This window comes from Aspergillus terreus, genomic scaffold (assembly GCF_000149615.1).
Source record: "Aspergillus terreus NIH2624 scaffold_10 genomic scaffold, whole genome shotgun sequence".
Taxonomy (NCBI): Eukaryota; Fungi; Ascomycota; class Eurotiomycetes; order Eurotiales; family Aspergillaceae; genus Aspergillus; species Aspergillus terreus.
The window spans coordinates 406,149-427,172 of record NT_165933.1 but is presented as its reverse complement, the minus strand read 5'-3'; the positions used below and the strand labels follow the sequence as shown (position 1 = coordinate 427,172).

General features: G+C 53.7%; 7 protein-coding genes across 7 annotated transcripts; 2 read left to right on the top strand and 5 right to left on the bottom strand.

The window, feature by feature from the left end:
- Positions 1-268: 268 nt before the first annotated feature.
- ATEG_06998 (uncharacterized protein) lies at positions 269-4,032 on the bottom strand (the record flags this gene model as incomplete). The annotated part of the gene is made up of 2 exons (XM_001209684.1): positions 269-3,760; positions 3,814-4,032. 2 exons carry the CDS (start codon positions 4,030-4,032, stop codon positions 269-271), a joined length of 3,711 nt encoding a protein of 1,236 aa, XP_001209684.1.
- Positions 4,033-4,546: 514 nt separating this feature from the next.
- ATEG_06997 (alcohol dehydrogenase) lies at positions 4,547-5,573 on the bottom strand (the record flags this gene model as incomplete). The annotated part of the gene is made up of 2 exons (XM_001209683.1): positions 4,547-5,183; positions 5,239-5,573. 2 exons carry the CDS (start codon positions 5,571-5,573, stop codon positions 4,547-4,549), a joined length of 972 nt encoding a protein of 323 aa, XP_001209683.1.
- A 570-nt stretch (positions 5,574-6,143) lies between these two features.
- Positions 6,144-7,505, top strand: ATEG_06996 (uncharacterized protein; the record flags this gene model as incomplete). Its single annotated transcript, XM_001209682.1, has 6 exons — positions 6,144-6,264; positions 6,315-6,472; positions 6,526-6,722; positions 6,782-6,934; positions 7,005-7,284; positions 7,494-7,505. The coding sequence occupies 6 exons, from the start codon at positions 6,144-6,146 to the stop codon at positions 7,503-7,505; spliced, it is 921 nt and encodes a 306-aa protein (XP_001209682.1).
- A 538-nt stretch (positions 7,506-8,043) lies between these two features.
- On the bottom strand, positions 8,044-10,164 carry ATEG_06995 (uncharacterized protein; the record flags this gene model as incomplete). The annotated part of the gene is made up of 1 exon (XM_001209681.1): positions 8,044-10,164. One exon carries the CDS (start codon positions 10,162-10,164, stop codon positions 8,044-8,046), a length of 2,121 nt encoding a protein of 706 aa, XP_001209681.1.
- Positions 10,165-11,943: 1,779 nt separating this feature from the next.
- On the bottom strand, positions 11,944-13,049 carry ATEG_06994 (uncharacterized protein; the record flags this gene model as incomplete). Its single annotated transcript, XM_001209680.1, has 2 exons — positions 11,944-12,170; positions 12,383-13,049. 2 exons carry the CDS (start codon positions 13,047-13,049, stop codon positions 11,944-11,946), a joined length of 894 nt encoding a protein of 297 aa, XP_001209680.1.
- Positions 13,050-17,579: 4,530 nt separating this feature from the next.
- ATEG_06993 (mitochondrial 37S ribosomal protein uS9m) lies at positions 17,580-18,237 on the bottom strand (the record flags this gene model as incomplete). Its single annotated transcript, XM_001209679.1, has 2 exons — positions 17,580-17,671; positions 17,736-18,237. 2 exons carry the CDS (start codon positions 18,235-18,237, stop codon positions 17,580-17,582), a joined length of 594 nt encoding a protein of 197 aa, XP_001209679.1.
- A 556-nt stretch (positions 18,238-18,793) lies between these two features.
- On the top strand, positions 18,794-20,388 carry ATEG_06992 (elongation factor 1 gamma domain-containing protein; the record flags this gene model as incomplete). Its single annotated transcript, XM_001209678.1, has 3 exons — positions 18,794-18,823; positions 18,947-19,148; positions 19,385-20,388. 3 exons carry the CDS (start codon positions 18,794-18,796, stop codon positions 20,386-20,388), a joined length of 1,236 nt encoding a protein of 411 aa, XP_001209678.1.
- Between the last annotated feature and the right edge of the window lie 636 nt (positions 20,389-21,024).

The following is a 21,024-nucleotide window of genomic DNA, read 5'->3' as shown; positions in this document are numbered from 1 at the left end:
AGAATCCCCGACAAGCTTAACGCTTGATGCTTGACTGAACCAGGCCCTCTCAGCCCCCACGGATGCTTCCTTGGCAAAGGGTTGCGGGAGCGTTCGTTTCCGACATGATTTTTCAGTCTATGAAGTGGCGATGACCGAAGAATCCCGACAGTCTCCATTACGGTATGATAGGCTGTACAGGTAGGAGGAGTCTGGTGCTTGATGTATGACCATGTTTGATTCATGAAAAGACAGTCTAAATTGACATCTATTGACGAAGCTAGAAGAACTAAGACTCAATCTTCCGTACAAACTCCTCCACCTCATGCAACACCTGCGCCTTGTCCTGCGAAGCATCCAAAATCACAACATCACTCTCTGCCCAAGAAGGAGGCTCCAAAATATCCAGTTGCGAGTCCACCATGGCCGACTTCATGTAGTGCGCCTCCTTGGCTGAGCGAGCGAGGATGCGCTCTCTCAGTCCTTCCCGATTATCCTTCGTAATCTCCAGCAGCAAAAAGTTCACATTTACTGGGTACTCCAGCAGCCCGGTCAACCGGCGCAATTCATCCCGATAGACCGTCCGAAGCGCAGAGCAGGTGACTGCAAGGACGGGGGCATCCGTGTGTTGCAAGCGGTCCATCACAGCTCCTCGGATATGCGCAAACCAGTCCCAGCGGTCTTCGTCCGTGAGCGGGACGTTGTTCGCCATCTTTTGTCGAGAGCTATATGAATGCAGGTCGTCACCCTCAATGGTGGGAATGCCGAATCTCTCGGCGAGATGCCGCGCCGCGGTGCTCTTGCCGCAGCCGCAGGGCCCCGTAAGGAAGATGACTTCGCGCGGCTTCATGGCCGTCACAGATGATGAGGACCAGCATTGCTGGCGGAAATAGTTCACAAACCGGGTCACGAATTCCTGGCTTAGCCCCGTGAGCTGACGAAGAGCTGGAGCTGCGGACTGTGCCTTCTTAGTGTCGTAAAGAAGCACACGACTGGGCTCGTCGTTATCGTATTTGCTCGCGAAGAACTCTACCAGCTTAATCGGAGGGTTGATATCTGGGTCTGGATTGGAGCTCCGCAGCCGACGTAGCCACTCTCGCTTGGGAACTTCTTCGAATTCCAGTCCTGCTTGCTTCAACAAGGGAAGAAGGTCACGCGTCCAGTGATGGAGAGTTGGGCTGGTGACGTTCATTACGTCGGCTGCATCAGTGGCCAAGGTGAGATCGATCACACTAGTCGCCACGACATCCACTGGAGTCCAGGACAGAATGTCCTCCAATTGGGGGAGAGCCTTGATCGTCTCTGCTGTTTGGAAGATCATGGGAATGGCTTCTGTGGCGTTCCAGATTCCATGCTGAGTGTCGGCCACGATCTGTCCTACACGGAGAACGCGGGCGTTCATGCCGGTATGCTTGCGAGCACGGTTGACTACATGCTCGGTAACCAACTTCGACTGAGCATAGCCCATACCCTGTGCATGACTGAGTGACTGTGGAAGTTCTTCGGATACCCAGCTTCCGGGTGTACGCGCAACAGTGCTGACAGACGAGCAGAATGCAAAGTTAGCCGGGCGAGGTCCTCGAGCATCCAGACAGACATCGAGTAAGTTGCGGGTGCCAGCGATACAACTCTGCTCAAAGCTTTCCAGAGCCCAGTTGAAGTTGACTGACCAAGCACAGTGAATGACGGCCGTCAATGACTTCACGATATCCTGATAGACCGTTTCGTCAAGGCCTAGCCTGACTGGGTTGGAAAGATCAGCCGGCAGAGCCACAATCTTTCGTTCTTCTGCTGGGCTGATGCTGTGGGCTAAGCCTCGAGCCCGTAAACTCTGGCGTACCCGCTGAATAGCAGATAGGGGCGAATCAGCCCGGACGAGACAGTATATCGTGCGGACGTGATGCAAATGGACTAACTGAGCCACAATGTGGGCGCCCAGAGAGCCTGTACTCCCGGTCACAATGATGTGCTCACCATCATCTCCACGGTTAACGACCTCATGCGTCTTGAAGTTGTAGCTGTACTTCTCAATCAACCTGGCCATTCTTTCCTCGACTGGCTCTTCCTCGTGAGGAGCCTGTCCCAGGCGCAGCCTGGTCAGCGCCTTGGCCATGCCCTCCAAGGAAGGGTACTCGAAGACGAAGTTCTGCGAAAGCTTTTGACCACCCAGATCGAGCGTTTTCAGTATGATGCTTCGCAGGCGAATTGACTGCAGACTGTCCACGCCCAAGCTGAAGATATCAGTGTCGTCTTCGAGGGCCAAAGGCTCGATGGAAGCCACCTCGAGGAGGCTCTTCCGCAAATAGGCGATCAACTCTGCTCCCTCCAGGACTTGGTCCCCGCTGGCATCTTCCTTATCATACACCTGGTTGATGTGCTCTTGGAAGTCGCGGTAAAAAGCCGAACGGATGACAGTACCTTTATCAGTCTTCCGATACTCCGTATCCGAAGGCAGGACGCGAATCATGTCCTTGGAAATATAGGCATATCCAGGTGATTCGGCATTGCATTTCTCAATGGCCGGATACACCGTCTCGATGACCTCCTCATCCGACATGGATGTACAGCCTTCAGCCCGGATCAGAAACAGGCCCAGCCGTGGCCGATTGGCGCCGAACGCGATCGCTTCGCCGATGATGGAATGGTTTCGTGCCACACCCTCAATCACCAGGGGGTTGGCCTTTTCGCCATTCTCCAGCACCAAGGTATCATCCAGTCGTGCGTAGTATCGCCACGCATTCGGTGTGGTTGGGTGTTTTTCAAAGAGGTCCTTGGTAGCGTAGGAGTTGTCGGGACGGTTGCTTGCGACCTTGGACGGCCAGCCTTCTAACACACACAGCTCATAGATCCCAGGCATATGCTCCTCCCAGCGCAGGTATGGCAGGAGTGACGGCCCTGGACGGACGTAATCCCAGTCAAGGTCTGAGCGGTCCCGGAAGGAGGTCATCAGCTGGCCGGTCTCGGTGGTACCGTAGTGGGAGACCAGGCGGACCCCATTTTGGACCAGCTTGTCCCCAATGGGCTTGGGGCATGACGAGCCCCCGAACATCACCAGCTCCAGCTGGGCTAGCTTTTTCAGACCCTCTTCCGTCTCACAGAGTAGCTTCAGCCCATAGGGAACTGCATAGAGGACCTCGATTTCCGGATGATCCCGGAGTGTGGTAAGAAGGTTGGAGCTCGTTAAGGGAAGGTCAGCATTGTACATGTAGATCAACTTCTGCGAGTGCATGGCGCGGAAGAGACAGCTGATTCCATGCGCGTGGAAAAGAGGCAAGGTGATGAAGCCCTTGAGGCCGAAGTTGTTTGCGTAGTTCTTCAGGGCTCCGGAATGGGTCTGATAGATGGGCTTCGGATGGCCGGTGGAGCCACTGGAATGGATAACCCAGGTAATGTGTTTGGCTTCAATAGCGCCGTCTAATTGAGCTGGAGGCAGCCTGGAACCGCTCTCCAAGTGCTGGATGTAGTTCTCGCGAGCTAGGACCGGCTGCAAGACGATTCCGGTCCGTTTGCTGACGTTCTGGGCTATGGTGTCGAAACTCGGATAAGAGATGAGGAACGAGGCTTTTGTGACTTCGACGAGACTGACGTAGGCATCCTCGGCGATACGAGTCGACAGCAGAAGCACGGTGTGCCCTAGTCGAGACACGGCGAGAAGTGTGATCAGGTACTCAAAGTCTGAAGGGCCAAGTAAACCGACGACCTGTACAGGGTCGGTGGATGTGCGACGCTGTGGGATGACTCGAGAGTACTCGATGGAGGCCGCTTCGACTAGGGCGTGTAGCTGCGATGTGATCAGTATTATAATGTAGATAAGACGGCGCACACCCGTCTTACCTGTTGAGGGGTGTAGTAAGTATATTCGGAGCCATGCGATGGATACGCAACGATGGGATCGTTGCCTTTGCTTCCGGAGGCTCGATGTCGTAGAAGATCATCGATTGTGTGGATTGATTGCTCGTCATCTTCAACGACAGGTGCTGTGGTAGTGATGGGCGTAGTGGTTTTGTGCAAATCCGGCGATGTCGCCGGTAGAACGAGAGTTGATGAAGCCATCATCTGGACCTCTGGAGACCGTACCTTTGGCTTAGGGTTGAGACCTGAAGATGAGTGCAAGTGGCTATATATATGGGTGCATTCAATGATGCGACACTGATGGCCACTCGGATATAGAACTTCTTCCGACAGCCTCCACCCTCCAGGCAGACATTTCGAATGAACCCCGCCATCTGTGAGACTTCTTCCCCACGATCCAAGCAATGGAGAATGTACAATTTCCACTCTGGCTTCCGACGCCGTCGATGTACTCCGACTCGCTTTTCCGCCGTGATGCGGGGAATCGAGCGGATTTCCCCACCCACATTTCCGCCTGCCCTAACTGCTCCATTCTGGGGAGAAGACATAGCCGGTCTTGAATTCTCGATCGCAATGACCCCAGAACATAGTGCTCATATGACTATTCTCATATGTCGTACCTGTATCATGGCAATGACTAGTCCTTATTCTATACAATGTGTCTCCAGTAACAAAGATAACATGTGCGATGCCACAGAATTCATTGCTCTATCATCTATACAGTAAACTTGGTCTTATTGACAGGCGCCGCCTCCAGCGCAGCCTTGCGAACAGCCTCCTCCCCAACCTCCTCGAAAATGTCATAGCCCCAAAAAGCAGGGAAGTTGAACCGCTTGTGGCGCTCAAGAGAGGTCAGCGCACCATACGCATCCTCGGGCAAGCGTTGGACCTGGAGATTCGCCGCAATGCGAGAAGGCGTCACACTCTTGGACAGAACGACTGTGCCGCGTTGGACTCCCCAGCTGGCCAACAGTGGGCCAGGATCCATACCCAGTTGAGCCGCCACCGTGTGCACCAGAGGGTCATCAACCGTCCGTGGCTCACCCGTCTGGTTGTTCCCGAGAGGCGAATACGCCTCAACCACGATACCCTTGCTCTGGCAGAACTTGAGAAGATCGGGTTGCTGGAGGTATGGGTGGGCTTCGATTTGGTTGGCGGCCGGAACAACCGTCACCTGGCTGAGGAGCTCCTCCAGTCGGCGGACGTTGAAGTTGGAGACCCCAATCGCGCGCACTTTCCCGGTCGCCAGAAGCTTCTCCATAGCCTTGTAGGTGGTGATGTAGTCCACATCGGCGAGCTCGAACACGCCGTCGTCGTTCAGGGGGAACCACTTGTCGCCGGGTTTGAATGCACTGTCAGGGGCAGTTTAGTTCCGTTTGGTGAAAGTAGTAAGCTGAAAGTCCTTACCATGGCCAGTGCATGAGGTACAGGTCAAGATAGTCCACTCCCAAGTCCTTCAGTGTCTTGTTCAGAGCCGGCTCCACGTCTTCAGGAGCATGCTTGGTGTTCCATAGCTTCCCGGTGATGAAGATCTCCTCGCGGGGTACGCCGGACTTGCGAATGCCATTGCCGACTTCAGTCTCGTTGCGATAGATGGCAGCGCAGTCGATATGACGATATCCCTGCTTCAAGGCTACCTCCACGGCGTTCTCGACCTCCAGCGGTTTGGCCTGCCATGTTCCGAATCCCACGGCAGGGATCTTGGCGCCCGTATTGAGCGTGAAGTGAGAAGGAAGAGACATTGTGTGTGAGTGTGACTGAAGAGGTGCCTGACTATGGGAGAGCAAGATTGACGGAGCGGGCTATGTGGGAACAACGCATACCTTTAGATACAATCCCTGCTCCGACATGAGGCGGAAAAGCGGCAGCGGAAAAGCACGATCATCAGACAAGTGCATCATAACGGCCCACTTGGCGTCTATGGAATGAAGCTCGTCGCGGGGCACCCGGATTTTCCCCGGATCTCTTTCGTACGGATATGCCGGCCGGGAATCGTAGTCGGATTTCTGCATCCAGAGTGTTTGATAACCGGTGGCGGGGGTTAACACCAAGCTCAGATTGGCAAAGCTTGGTACGCCGAAGCTTTTCCCCTGCAATGCTTGGATCATATTCAAGCAGAATGCCCAGTACGGAATGTGGACCGACGATTTCATGCGTTAGCCTCACCCTCGAGTGCAGCGGGGTCAAGTTGGAATCCGACGTTGAGGAGGTCTGGGGAATCCGGAGAACGCCAGCCCTATTATAAATCAGGCTCATTGGGGAAGGATCTCCTCGTCTTCTGCTAGACGCCTACTCGAGATTCTGTCAGAACCATGGCAGAGAGCGTATCCAAAGTATCCTCCATCCACGTGGAGCCCACGAAACAACCCGACCCTCTAGATGAGGCTTTCGAAGGTCTCTCCGAAAGAGACACCCAAGCCCTCGAAAAGCGCTGTACAATCATCTCCCAGAAGAAAAGACACGGTCTCTAACGCGTGATACAGTGGTCCGCAAGATCGACCTCCACCTGATCTCCTCTCTATTCCTCCTCTTTATATTCAACATCCTCGACCGCTCCAACATTGCAAATGCCCGGCTGGGCGGGTTACAGGAGGACCTGGGTCTCTCCGACTCGCAATATCAGACAGCGGTGGCAATCATGGTACGCTGCTGCCTCAACCGCATAGAGTCAGGACATCTCCTAACACATGCAAGTTTGTCGGGTACCTCCTGGGCCAAGTGCCGAGTAACATCGTGTTAACCCGCATCAAACCGTCGCTCTACATCCCCGCCGCAATCTTCGTCTGGGGCGGGATCTCGATGTGCATGGCGGCAGTGCAGAACTTTGCCGGGATCGTCTGCGTGCGTGTATTTCTCGGCTTCGCGGAATCTCCTTTCTTCCCCGGTGCCCTGTACGTTGCCACTGTATCTGTACCCATATGCAGAACGATGCACTAACGATCGTGAACAGACTCCTCATCAGTTCCTGGTACAAGCCCTCTGAGATTGCCGTCCGCGTAGCCCTCGTATACTGCGGGAACACCATAGCCAACGGCTTCGGTGGTTTGATCGCCGCAGGCATTCTGAGCGGGCTCGACGGCAAGGGAGGACTAGCCGGTTGGAGGTCAGCCAATCTCTCCGTCCGCAATGGGATTTCCTCCATGGCCTGGCTAACAGCAATGCTCACTGTATAGATGGCTCTTTATCATCGAAGGCGCAGGCACAATGGTGGCCGGGCTCCTCGCCGTCTTCCTCTTGCCTGACTTCCCTCGCTCCGGCCAGCGCAAGTGGCTGACAGAGCAGGAGCAGCGCTTCGCCGAATGGCGGCTGGCCCGCGAGGCGAACAATGAAGTGGACGAGAATGGATCCATCAAAGAGGGTCTTATTGAAGCCGTGACGGACGTTAAAGCCTGGATGTTGATCCTGATTCAAATCTGCCAGCTTACGTCGCAGACATGGACCTATTTCTTCCCGGTAAGTCACCGGCGCAGACGCCTAGTGCCCCATGGCTGACAGTGCAAAGACAATTGTCCAAACGCTTGGCTTCAATAACATCGTAACCTTGCTAATCACCGCGCCTGTCTATGTCTTTGGGTTCATCACGGCCTTGGGGAACTCGTTTATTGCAAACCGTACCAATCACCGCGCGATTCTGATCGTCTGGCCACTTTGCATTGACATAGTGGGGAATGTGATGGTTATCTCCTCGCATTCCACGGCAGTGCGATATGTCGGAATGTTTCTAATGTGTTCCGGGTCGTATTCTGCGTTCAACGTGGTTCAGGCCTGGATTGCCAGTACCATTCCGCGCACGCGGACTAAGCGAGCTATCGTCTATGCCCTGGTCAACCTCTTTGGGAATTCCTCCAATATCTATGGTTCTTATTTCTTCCCCTCTGCTGATGCGCCGCAGTATCGGCCTGGAGGAATCACGCTATCGTCATTTGCAGCTGGTGGTATTGTCTTGTCGACTGCTTTGGCCGCTTATCTGCACTGGTTGAATGTTAAGGCGCGCAGACAGGAAGACGAAGATGGTGAGATCCGGTATAAATATATATGGTAAAATCGGGTGAATGCTTTGAAACGTTTGGCATGTCATGAACGCAGCATCTCAGGTCTGATGACAAAGCCAAATTATGTACTTCATTTGCTTTAGAAGCATAAATATATACAAGTTGATAGCTGCATGAGCCTATCAGAAGTATGCTAGATTATGGTATCAGTCGCTTTCCTTCAGGATCCAGTGGAGGGAGTCATACTAATAGGCAATGTATCCAGCTGAGGCCAGAAGTCCAACATCAAATCTTTGTCCATGGCAAAGAGGTCAAAGAGAGATTCTGTCCGCGGATCAACCAAAAACTGCTCGCTTGCTCTTTGTGGTCCTGGAAACTGATATGGCGTCCCCGATGATACGGCCAGTGGATTCTCCGCGTTAACCGTGTCCAAACCTCGTACCTCTCTGTAACTTGGGTGCGAAGGGTCTTGCCCGTCCTGCTCTGTTCCTATTTGATTTGAACCTTCCGGCGCATGAGGTGACCCGTCAGAGTGTAGCCTTAGGCCCAGGCGCTCAAGTTCGCGTCGAAGACCTTGCAAGATGGCACTGTATTTCCACGACGGAGCGTTCCGGACAGTAGCATCTGCGAGGTGGTACTGGGCTGTCTCGGAAAGACAATATAACATCGCTTCATCGAGAGACGATGAGCGGTTGTCAGGACTAGTCGGCGCATAGTTGTGACTGATGTGAAAGATGCGACCGCGTTGGACCTGGATTAGATAGATATAGATAATTGACAAGGCATTGAATGCGATGTACTGCGAGTACCAGAAGGCGTGAAAGAGCTGGTTCTCGCGCACAAAGGTCAGAATCAGCTCAATGGCGTCGCGGGCAGCAGTGAGGCAGACACTGAGATATTGACGGTAGCTGGGGTCGCAATCCGGCCAAATCTGCCCGTAGTTTCGTAGTAGCAACGGACGAGTAATGAACATCAAGACATGGTATCGCGCCAGCTGGAGGACCGTCAACTGGCGCTGGAAACTGGGAATCAGACTGCTGGGGTGGATAATTCCGGATAGAAACGGGGGAAGCTCGGCTTGCCACTGTGCTACTCTCGCGCACAGTGTTTGGATGGTGCTGATCTCTTCACGACTGGAGATTCCTGAGACCACGTACGGCTCCTTCGCCGCCTGTGCCAGGATGCGTGCTAATAGTGCATGGAATACCGGAGCGTCCATCATGCAGTCACGTTTAGGCGGTTGAATCGTTGTGGACGTCAAGTCCTGATCATTAACTCTTGCCGGCAGTTCCTCGTCCAAGTCTTCGTCGTGCCATAGCCTAGGCCGCCCCAGAATCACACTCAAATACTTGTCGAGGGTATATGAGCACCACAGGATGCGCCGTTGGCATTCGCGTTGGATCAAATCAACACTATCCGGATCTCGTCTCGGGCGTCGGCTGTGGAACCCAAGCGCCATTATCAGCTGAATGGCAGTGCCCAGGGTGAACCAGGCTTTGTGGGCTCTGGACGAGCTCACAAGATAAAGCACCATAAGAAAGCGCGCCTGGGCCGATTCAAGACTAGGAGCCCCCGTCTCGTGAGAGAGCAACTGGTCTGCCTTGATATAATAGAGCTCGCTGACCCGCCAACCTCCTTCATCTGCATCTCGCATGCGCCCTTCGGGATCTACTTGGAACATACTTGCTGTACTAAAGGCCAGTAGCACTATGGCCCGAGATGCCGTCGATTCCCCCGATTGTGTCAAGAGCGATGTTCCGCTTTCCGCGTGGATGTTGCTTTGGTATAGCCGACGGACAATTGCCTCCACCGTCGGCTGATGAAGGATCCTGTAGGTCGGCGCCGCAAACTCAAAGTATCGACGGATCAGACCGTCCGCTGTGGCTCTGTCGGGCCACTTGAAATCCTCGAGCTGCACCTCGGGGGCGACGCGGTCCCCGTAAAGGAAAATCGAGGTTGCTGATGCGCGGCTCCGGTCTTCTCGGCTCGCAATCACATTGGAGGTGGTAGTGGGGAGATCACGGACGGCGCGACCGAGGAATGAATGTGCGGATGTTGGCCCCCAATACTGTTCCGTCACTTCGGCAGACGCCCTCGATGGAAGAGGCTCTTCTGTCGCATCCTCCTGCGCAGGGGCCTCATCAATGGAAGAAGGCGTGTTATTCCGCGGAAAGGATGGCGGAGGGCTGACGGCGACGCCGCGGTGATAAGTCGTATTATAGGTACAGTCAACCTTTCGCCTCACGCATGGGCCACAGGGCAGAGTTCCCGTGCAGGCTTTTTTCTTGAACTTGCAGGCATCGCATGCACGAGTGACTTTCCGCATTTTCCGCTGAGGCATGTCGGATGCCGATGGTGGCGCCTGTGGAGACGAATCCATGACATGTACGTCAGATGCGGGTCGGAGATAACATGTTCTGGGGATATCTGTGTCCCTGTATGCAGGAATTGGGCTGGTGGTGATCTGTCGCGGTAGTGATTGATCCGATGTGTCCTGAAGATGGGTTGCTTCCCCGCATTGTCGGGCGGATGTTGAACGGGTCTGCGTTCCTTTTCCGCCATCACGGGATTTCCGATGCCCTAAATTGCCTGGAATACCAAGACTATCATTTCATGTCCTCTCAATTATCCTAGACCGTTAGATTTTGTATGGTTAATGTACTGAATATTTGACGTCTCATGACTATAGGGAATAACTTACTTGTGGAGGGCCTACGCGCGGGGCTAGTGTTGTTATATTTTTGCTTTGATGATGATGGTGATCTAGGAATACCAGAACAAAGTCACGAGAGAGCGTCGTGGCATTGTAGCGCGACACTTTTGGTTCCAGAACAGTGATGAGGTGGACATCTGCTCCGTGATTGATAAGCCGTTGGACCAGACGGTCACTCATCCATATTGAGCTCTAAGGCTTTCGAGCCTGCGAGAAGCTGGCTGCTTTGTCTATAAGGATCATAGGGGCCATTCTGGGGTTCGCGTTCTATACTGTTTCTTTCCATTAGTGGCTAGAAAGGCATATACTCGCAGGATTGTCCTGTCAGTCAGGCGGTGGACAACTTGAGCATCACACTGTTATAGTCTAGAAAATAGAATCGGCTAGTATATAAAGAGGCTAATTTTTTGGTCTCCTTTAAGATTGTCAGGGGTCCTCCTCTTTAATCTATATGTAGTAGAACGAGAGAAAAGGCTTGAGAGAAAAGAATAGAGGTGAAAGTCTTCCAACAAACCACCCCCAGACACAACACTAACCTTCCGATCGATGGATCAATGGATCAGCCGATGACTGAACATCATCAGACGATCAACCCAACTAGATTGGGAGCAGGTGGTAGACTAGGAATCCACGGTATTCCCTTCAATTAGATGCTCGCGGTAGCGGCGCTGATCAAACCTTAACGCATCATCCTCACGGGCAAGCATGGCGTCTCAAATACCTAGGGGCATAGCATCTGCGGCTGAGATCAGGTACACACAACCTCCATCTTGTTGGTGGCCAACCGGATGCGGATCGGGGAGTTCGGGGTATGTTTGCTTCTGCCTGGTTGGAAGCATGGTCCCCGAATCCAGCGCCCACGCGGATGGATCTTCGACCACCATCAAGGCAGACTTGCTGCACGGAATCGGAGGCGTGCAGGAATAATTGTCAGCATTGTGGGGAGAGTGGTCCCGATGGCCCGCAGCTATCGTGCCAAATAGTGGACTGGGAGTGTACAAGCACAGTGACCCTCCGTTGAGTTCCAGCCACAAGCCACTCGTATAACTCCAATCAATAATGATAGAGTCCGGAAGTAAAACCCGGACGCGGGAAGCATGGCAGAAACCAGGTGGACGACCTAGCAGTCGCTAGTTTCGTCATGGGGATCCCCTCGGCAGGGCGACTAATTTAGTCTCCTGCATTAGGCCGGACTGAAAATCAGCTAGTCTCCCCACACACAAAAGTACGAGGACGCGCGATCTCGTCATGGCCGGGAAGTGGTTGTTGTGGTGTGTCCGCGAAGGGTGTCTGGTCGGCTCTCCATGAGATCGAGACACTGACCCAGGACTGAACAGGGCCGAAGCCATCAGTACGTTAGTGAAGAGAAACTTCAAGGATGTGCGACCATCAGAGCAAGGGATCGTCCTACCGGAAAGGATCTCCTCTTCCCAGACCCCCATTTCGTAATCGACCAACCCATGTTGTTCGATCCGATCGCACAGCTGGATCAGCTCTTTTCCCAAATTCTCCATCACATCGACGCTCAGTAGACTCGTATGCGGCGGTTGTCGGCCCGTCTGGAGTATCTCCTCTGTCATGTCCTTCTGTTTCTGACACACTGCCAGCCAGCAGATATTGAAGTCGTTCCAGAGCTGCAATCGATCGGAATGAGAGACCTGGTCATCCCGAAGTATACCTAGAACGCATGGGCCCCAGAAATTAGCTTGGGTCTGATTGCTCGGGTTTTGGCCACATTATGGAGTCATCATGCATGCAAGCGCCCTCTAAATCATGGATGCTATGCACCTAATTACGCAGGGGAAAGAAAAGAGTGGGTAAGAAAAGCAAACGAGGGAGGGCTTACCAAGATCCCGCGCATTAGTCACAAGCCACTCGGAGATTTCCAAGAGCGATCGACTAGCCTCTACCAATCGGCCGGTGCGCGTCTGATCAAAGGTCCCGCGTAAGGCGCGCTGGAACTGGCCATAGGCTTCGCTTAGGTTCGCCGGTTCGGCCACCTCCTGCGAGGACGATGGCGGTTCCTGTTGCTGCGGATGCGATGGCGAAGCAGGCTCCATACGTGCGGCAGTACCCCCTGGGGGCAACTCGGCCATGGTTGCGGGAAAGGGCTGTGTTGCGGTCGAGCGGCCAATGGGACCCGGCTGGTTATAAGCGGACAGAGACAAGTGCGAGTTCAAGTAGGACGAGCCCAGGGCCGGATCCCCGACGGCCGTCGGGTCATTGGGAGGGAAATATTGTGGAACGGCAAATTGACTGGATAGGGCGTCCATCGCTGCAGACTGCCGTGCCGAACCGTAGGATGACACGACCTCGTACGGGGTTTGCGTCGGGGCTTGCTGATTGATGTTGTACACCATCTCGGAATCATACGGCGCGAACGGCTGCTGGACTTGCTGTTGCTGGCGCGGCAGGTCGCGCAAGGCCGGCGCATAGTGGTGCAAGTCGTCCCCCTGTAACGAGGCATCCGGGAAGGAGGTGTCTGTGTAGCCATAGTCCACATAGGCAGGCATTCGGGACCGTCCATCTCCACGTGTTGGGGGCTGTCTACCGGAGCCTCTGAACCGCTCTGAAGGGCCGGAGGGCCTAGACGCTGTACGACGGGCCATTCCCGCGCGTGTCGCAAGGCGAGGCTGATCATAATGCTGCTTCATGCCCCGGGGATCGCCATCCATCCCACCCAGCCGGTTCCACACAGAGCCCCTACAGGTGGGATCGAGGTCGAGGGACCAAGGTGCCGGAGGGGACAGCGGCGGGCTCGCGTAGGATTCCAGCTTGGCGGAGAGGGGGGTAGATTGGACGGTTGAATGTTGATTGTTTCCCTCTGTCGTAGGGGTTCGCCTGTTACCTGAGGGATGATCTCTCGGGTCCGCGCAGGGATTGGGATTTAAGCTAAAACGCTCGGAGTTCTTTCTAGAACTAAGCTACCCCGGGCACGCGATGGACGGATCTGCGGTAAATCATCAGCTATTAGGTTATTTGGGAGACAGTCGAGAATCAGGAGTGATCCAGGATAGTGCGCACTCCGTCAGAAACCTACCGAGAGAAGAAATGAGGCAATAAGCGTGTTTAGAAGTCGAGGTAGACTGGAAAAAGAAGAGATCCGAAGTATGGGCGAACAACGGACAGGGAAGAAAGGAGGACGCAACAAAGCTTATAATATACTCGCAGGCGGGACGATGACGGCAGGGCAAATTTTAGGGGGGAAAAGATCAAACCGACAATCAAATAAAGCAAGCGAGTCGGACTAATGGCATCAAGGGTAATGGGAGTCTTACTCTCCGAGTTGCAGCCCAAACTTCTTATTGGGACACAACACAATGAAACACCAGGATGGGGGGAGAAGTGGGGGACCAGCCATGGATGGAATTCCCGTATTTATAGTGATCTAGTGATCAATCCGGTCCGTAGTCTAGACGACGATGGGAAGATCTCCAGGGGGGAGAGAGAGAGAGAGACAGCGTGAGAGGGACCCGACACACTGGGGCGCTGGTGGATGATCGCCAGCCTGTCAGAGAGACCGTGTGTGGGAAGAAGATCAAAAATCAAATTCGACTTGTGATGCGGAAAAAGAAATCAAAATCAGGATGTTAATAATAAATAAAGGAATAAATAAAAAATAGTCAGCCATATTAAGGCTAGAGATTAAAAAAGCAAAGAACATCCACCAGAACTTGCACGAAGGGAGGGGAAACACAGCACTAATGGGGCGTGGGTTTCTTTATCTGTCTGTTGTCTCCTAGTCCTTCTTGCGGTCTGGGGTCTTCTATGGAGTTGGGCTCCTTTGTCGAGCGAGGATGTTTATGTTTTGTTTCATACTTCTCCTGATCCGTCCTCACCAGCATGTCGGTGCGGTGAATAACATCTGACCACAGGGCTCCTCTGCTTCCAGTGCATGCATATTCCAAATCTTCTCTCTCAGATTTACTTTTGGTAAAAGTTAGACCACTCGGCTGGGTCAGATGGTGCCCGGACGGAAGCGATCCGCCGCAGGAGAATGTTAATATTATTAGGATGAGACTATGAGTTAGGGCCATGACATGCGGCCGGATCCATCGAGTACCCGACATATGTACATACATCCGATGCACAGCCGAAGGATGACCAAAGAATGACCAAAGGGGAAAATCCTTTCAGCTAGTGGGCTAGTGGGCTAATGAGCTAATGGGCTAGTGGAGCTGATCGGCTGAAGTACGGAGTACAGAGATGAGTATTGTTACCTAGGCAAATAGTTAAATAATAAGAAGAAACCAGTGAAAGGGATAACTAAGTGGAGGAAGTCCGGGCATCACCGATAAGGTTCCCTGCCCAGTGCCATGGGAATGGATGGCTTTATACCGCTTTCAGGCATTCCCGCCGTCAATCCTCGGGGTCTGGAGATGGTGGTTCCATTTCCCTGGTTCCCCCGAGTGGGTTTCCGAAAGCCTATTCACTCGAACCATCCTCGCATCAGGAGGAGCACAGTATCTACCTAGCTAGTTAGTAGGTGATGCGTACAGTGGATGGAATGCGGGAAGAACCGCTGTCGAACCAGAGTGCCGGTCACCCGGGTCCGAGTATATGAATCCAATCTCGACTATATTAGTTCATTCCCTCGACCGCGTAAGTCGCTCCGGTACGTCTAGTTCCTCTCAGTGAAATTAGCGCGGCCATTCGATCCCTAGAAAATATATTAGTCGCGGTGCTATCCATCAACTCGAAACGGCAGAAACAGAAGGCGTCAAAAAGAGGATACGAACAATGGGTCCCGATCCACAGCCTCCCCCTGCGCACGACCTTTTCCCAGCAGAGTGGAAAGGGGAGACACTGGCGTGGTATCTATCCATCCACTATCACATCAGCCAGACTACTGAAACCCCACCGGGCTGAAAAGACCTCCTGGCGACCACCATTGGTGACTACCGTCCCAAGAGTCCGTCACATCCGACGATCCCCGCGCGATGGTTCACAGTCCGGTCCATGCACTACCAGAGCTAACGCAAGAGGGGGTTCAGTCCTTCATTCCGATCGAATCCACAATTTGGAATGCCCCGTCTGTGGGCATTCTCGTGGCCTTCACCGGGGAGAGAGCTGCGGGATTTCCAAGGAAGACACAATGAGGCGCGTCAGCCTCACGCTAAGAGCCTTGGTCCGAGAAGGGGAAATTGCTTCTGCCGAACGTGAGAGAAAGATCCTCTCGCGATTCCCCAAGGCCATGGACCATCCCTCGTGTTGGCTTGTGGATATGTATGCAGCAGATCTATCCATTCTACACACGAACATGAGGACCATGAGGCGTATAATTAGTACGTACCCGGGGCTCTGGTCACGGTACCTAGGTCGATCTAGGGTTGCATTCGAGGTCCCTTGAGATGATCGCTCTCGGGCTCAACGGGTCTTCTCCCATCAGTGTATACACGGACTCACTTTATTGCACGCCATCCCGGGGTTTCTTTACCAAACTAGGAATGACAAGCAGGACAATCTGTTCCTTTTTCTTTTCAAAGAAGAGGAAGCCCATTGGTCCCTATGCGCCCCTAGCAGCGACTACGTACGCCACTCATCGCAGCCATCCGCCAATGAATTAGATTCCGCCATCCGGCTGGCTTCTATCCAGTAAAATGGATGATTCTCAACTGATCTGACTGTGACGATGCCAGATCAGATCGTCCCTGTTCAATGTCGTAAGAATCCCAATGTAGTTCCTTCGGTGGTCATTTGGGACTACACCACAGCATGCATACACAATGTTGTTGTTTCAGTGCTGTTTTTGGTATACTCCATGTACTCTCGATGTACTCTCGATGTACTCTCGATGTACCCTCGCATTGTCCTGTTGTCACTAACGTGAATAACTGTAGACCAACGTTAGGCCCTTTTTCAGTTACACACCACAGCGCCGTATAAAAACTCGTCCCCCCGGCGGTAGCGACACCCGAAATGCTCATGCTTGTTCCCTCGTGGCCGATTGTCGATTTTTCAGGCATAACACACCCATCCACTTGAGTACTAGCTATCAGTCTATCACTTGACCTCTGGACAGGAGACACCATAGGCACAAACAAACTCCAGAGCGTCCTGCATATGACCTCGCCCCATGCAAAGCTGATCCAAGCCCGTTCATCTCTTACCAGCTATTGTGGCCACTTTGGGGAAACCCCACAGGACAGAAACTGAAAGGAATGTCTCGAATGGCCACGCACTTTGTCCGAAAAGTCCCTTTTAGACCCTGTGTAACTACATTCCCTAGTGCAACCCTCTCTATTCGTCGACTGCTGCACAGGATCTACCGAAGACCTGTATCCGACCTCGGTGGAAAGCTGGTGAATGGTCGTTAGTCGCCAGACGAGCATGAACACAAACACTGCCAAGTCGGGACACTGTGGACTCAGCGCCACGTTATAGAATGATGAACTACTGCCCAGCATGCTCAACTGTGTAACCCCGTCCAAAATAAGCCGGTCCATATCTCACCGGCTGCGCTAACAGTTGTGGCGTGGACTCGAGGTCAGATCTGCAGTCTCAGCACTTCGATCGTTCATGCACCTGCATATATCCACATAGTACACAAGGCATGAGGTAAGGAGAAGTCAAAAAAGGATGCTGCGCAGGGGATCGGTTCAGCCACATCCAGCAGTGCTATTCCGTGTTGTTCTTCGTTTTTTCGGAAGGGTGGGACAAAGGATCGTTTCTTTTTGCTCCTCCTTGTCCTTCGTCATTCTTTAATGGCTTTGGCCAATGCAGATGCGTGGAGCGTGACTTCGTGCAACTGTCTGGACAGCACATGTCCAATAGTCCCATTCATCGGATGGATTAAACGCCAATAGTTACATGCTCATCACCGAGGCTCGTGTCTCCAAACTGAAACGACCCGATGCGGGGATTGTTTGCAACATAGGATATATTTTCATCGCAAGACAAATTGATAATACAGGGGTGAAGGAGGAAGAAAGAAAAAAGGGGAGGAATGAAACACAGTACTCCATATGCATGTAGATCCAAAAAGAAAGGGAAGCAATCGTAGACGGGAAATCCCGAAACCAACCAGATAGACATACACGACTTCACCGTTTGACCCAGGTGGGCATCTTGCGCGCCTTGACATGGCCGGGTTTCTTTCTCTCCACGCGACGGGCATCCACCGTGATAACACCAGCTGGAAAAGGAGTTAGCAATGATATTCCGGAAGAAAGCCCACTGCGTCACCACATAACACGTACCTTTCCGCAGCACCGGCTTCAATGCAGGCTCGTGAACCAACAATGCTCGCGCCAGCGCCAAAGTCACCGCCTCAGCCTGTCCAGTCACACCTCCACCGCGGACGTTCGCCCACACATTGTACTTGTCCAGCCGGGAGGTACACCGCAGCGGCCAGGTCGCACTCTCCCGGTCATGCAGCCGAGGGAACGCCTCCGCCAGGGTCTTTCCGTTGATCATCACCTCTCCCTCTCCCTCGACAAGATGAACCACAGCGGACGAAGTCTTGCGCTTTCCCTTTCCACGGGCCCGGCCCATTTCGTCCACCGTCGCCGGCGCCGGCTTGTTTCCGTACGGGTTACCGGGACGGAGGAAGCTCTTCAGCGTCTCGCGCACCTCGTCGGGGACGAGGGCCGGGTCAATCCGGTTCAGGCGCTGCAGAATCTTCACTAGGTTCTTGTACTTCTTGGTGGGCACCGGCTCGCCGACGAAGTCACGGAACTGGGGGAGCTTGAACCAGGCCATCCGGGGAGCGTCGGCCGGAGCTACCGTCGGTAACGAGGCATATTTTGCAAGAATGTGTTCGAGGTGCAACAGGTGGTCGATGAATTTTGGGCTACCGGAAAAGTAAGCGGGAGAGGCGGGAACAATCCGGGCCGGACGAGCGTTGAACTGGGAGAAGTCGATTTCGGGCGCAGCGGGAATCACTTCGGTAGCATAGCCGCGAGAGGTGAGACTCGGGGAAGAAACGGCGGGGATAGAGGAGCGGAGGAGGGCGGAGCGCCAGGGCGAGGAGCGGCGGAGAGACTGCATCGCATGGCGGATGCAATTGGGGGTGGTGGATGCCATGGATGCCATGATGGATCGTAACCAGGGCGTGTCAACCGGGGCGCAATTGCATGGGCAGCTCTTCCGTGTCGGGCGATCCTGAGGTTTTTCGGGGCGGCGTCCACGTGACCGGGGAGCAATTAGTTCCTCCGATGCCGACGCCGTCTGATTCGCACAAAATTTCCAACCGTCTTTCTCCCCTCCTCCTTTTTCCTCTTCCTCTCCTCTTCATCCTCCTCATCCCATCTTCACAATGGCTTTCGGAAAGCTCTACGGTCTCCCTGTATGTTCTCCTTCCTCCATTCCATCTACGCTTGGTGTTTTTTGTTCTTCTCTGCGCGCAGAGTCGACTTTCTCGTCATCGCGGGGTCGTTGGGACATCAGCTAACATGCATCTTTCTTGCAGGACAACCCTCGCACCATCTCCATCCTCGTCGCCGCTAAGGCGAACGACGTGGACCTGGAGCTGGTTGAGACCCAGGCCAACGCCAACGCTGACTTCAACAAGTCCGCCGAGTACACCAGAATCAACCCCGTTGGCAAGATCCCCGCCTTCGAGGGTGCCAACGGCTACACTCTGTCTGAGGCCATTGCCATCGCTGTCTACGGTACGTTACTATATTATCTTCTTTCCATTGCATTGTCGATGTCTCCCCCCTCTCCCCTTCAATGATGAGCAATTTTATTATAAACTAGTTATCCCTGGCAGAACTACACTGTTGATAACCTAACCTCTGAAATTTTCTGGGACCTACCCCGCTTTCGGGCAAAATTTTTCCATCTCGTTCAATTGACGTTGTCATGGCTACGCCTCGGAACATTCTTTGCTAATTGTTCCTTCTAGTCACCTCCCAGAACGAGAAGACCACCCTCCTGGGCAAGACCAAGCAGGACTATGCTTCCATCCTCCGCTGGCTGTCCTTCGGCAACACGGAGATCCTCCCCCGTATGGCTGGCTGGTACCGTCCCCTCATGGGTCTCGATGCCTACAACAAGAAGAACGTCGAGGATGCCTCCAAGGCTGCCCTGAAGAACCTCGGTGTCCTGAACACCTACCTCACTGCCAACACCTACCTCGTTGGCGAGCGCATCACCCTGGCTGATCTCTTCGTCGCCTCCCTCCTCACTCGTCCCTTCGCTACCGTCGTGGACAAGAAGGTCCGTGATGAGCACCCTGCCGTGACCCGTTGGTACAAGACCATCGTCAACCAGCCTGCCTTCAAGGCGGTTGTCCCCAGCCCCGTCTTCGTCGAGGAGTGCATCAAGTACACTCCCCCCAAGAAGGAGGAGAAGCCCAAGAAGGAGGCCGCCCCCGCTGCTGCTGCTGCCCCCGCCCCCGCTGCTGAGGAGCCCAAGAAGCCCAAGCACCCCCTGGAGGCTCTCGGCAAGCCTGAGTTCGTCCTTGACGAGTGGAAGCGCCAGTACTCCAACGAGGACACCCGTCCCGTTGCCCTCCCCTGGTTCTGGCAGAACTACAAGCCCGAGGAGTACTCCCTCTGGGCCGTCGACTACAAGTACGACAGCGAGCTGAAGCTCACCTTCATGGCCAACAACCTGATTGGTGGCTTCCACGCTCGTCTGGAGGGCTCTCGTAAGTACCTCTTCGGTGCCCAGTCCGTCTACGGTACCAACTACGACTGCGTCATCCGCGGTGTCTTCCTCGTCCGTGGCCAGGAGCACGTTCCCGCCTTCGATGTCGCTCCCGACTGGGAGAGCTACGACTTCAAGAAGCTCGACCCCTCCAAGGAGGAGGACCGCAAGCTCGTTGACGACATGTGGGCCTGGGATGTCCCCGTCACCGTCAACGGCAAGGAGTACCCCTGGGTTGACGGCCACGTCTTCAAATAAGCGACGAACGCAAAACTCATGATGATGACCTCTTCTTGTTTTTCTCGTTGGGGTGAGCATCTCAATGGTACTCGGCCTTAGAAAAATTCTCCAGTTCCAATCCCTTGGGGACGCGGAGTCTTCCTCCCGCGGGGTCCCTGTTCCCCTCCCGATTCTTCTTTTAATATTCCCCCGCTACGCTTTTCATGTGGAACGGTTTACGTCTTTTACCTTCGTCAACCCCTCTTCAAAAGCTTTCTTTGGTCATGTCCAGTTATGAATGCGATGTTGGATGATGCAGTAGCCAGGTAGCTAGCAATTCAGTGAGCACTATGTGCTGGTACCGCTACATATATTTCCATTGTAGTTGAGCTTTATGTAGTTGTAGTTTATTCATGTTCTATAGACGAGGTCTAATATGTAACGTGTTCCATGCAAAAATCTTGGGTATCAAAGTCAAAACAGCAAATCAGACATCTGTACACATCACTCCCGTTGTACATTTAACGATTCCTCCAGACGATCCAGAAGAAAATTCGCCGACCCCACTGACGACACCGGCGACGGCGACCGTTCAGACGGCGGCTCTTGCGGCGTCGACGACGCAGACGTACTCGTCGTGGTTGTAGACTGTTCCGTAGCAGCTACAGCGGCAAC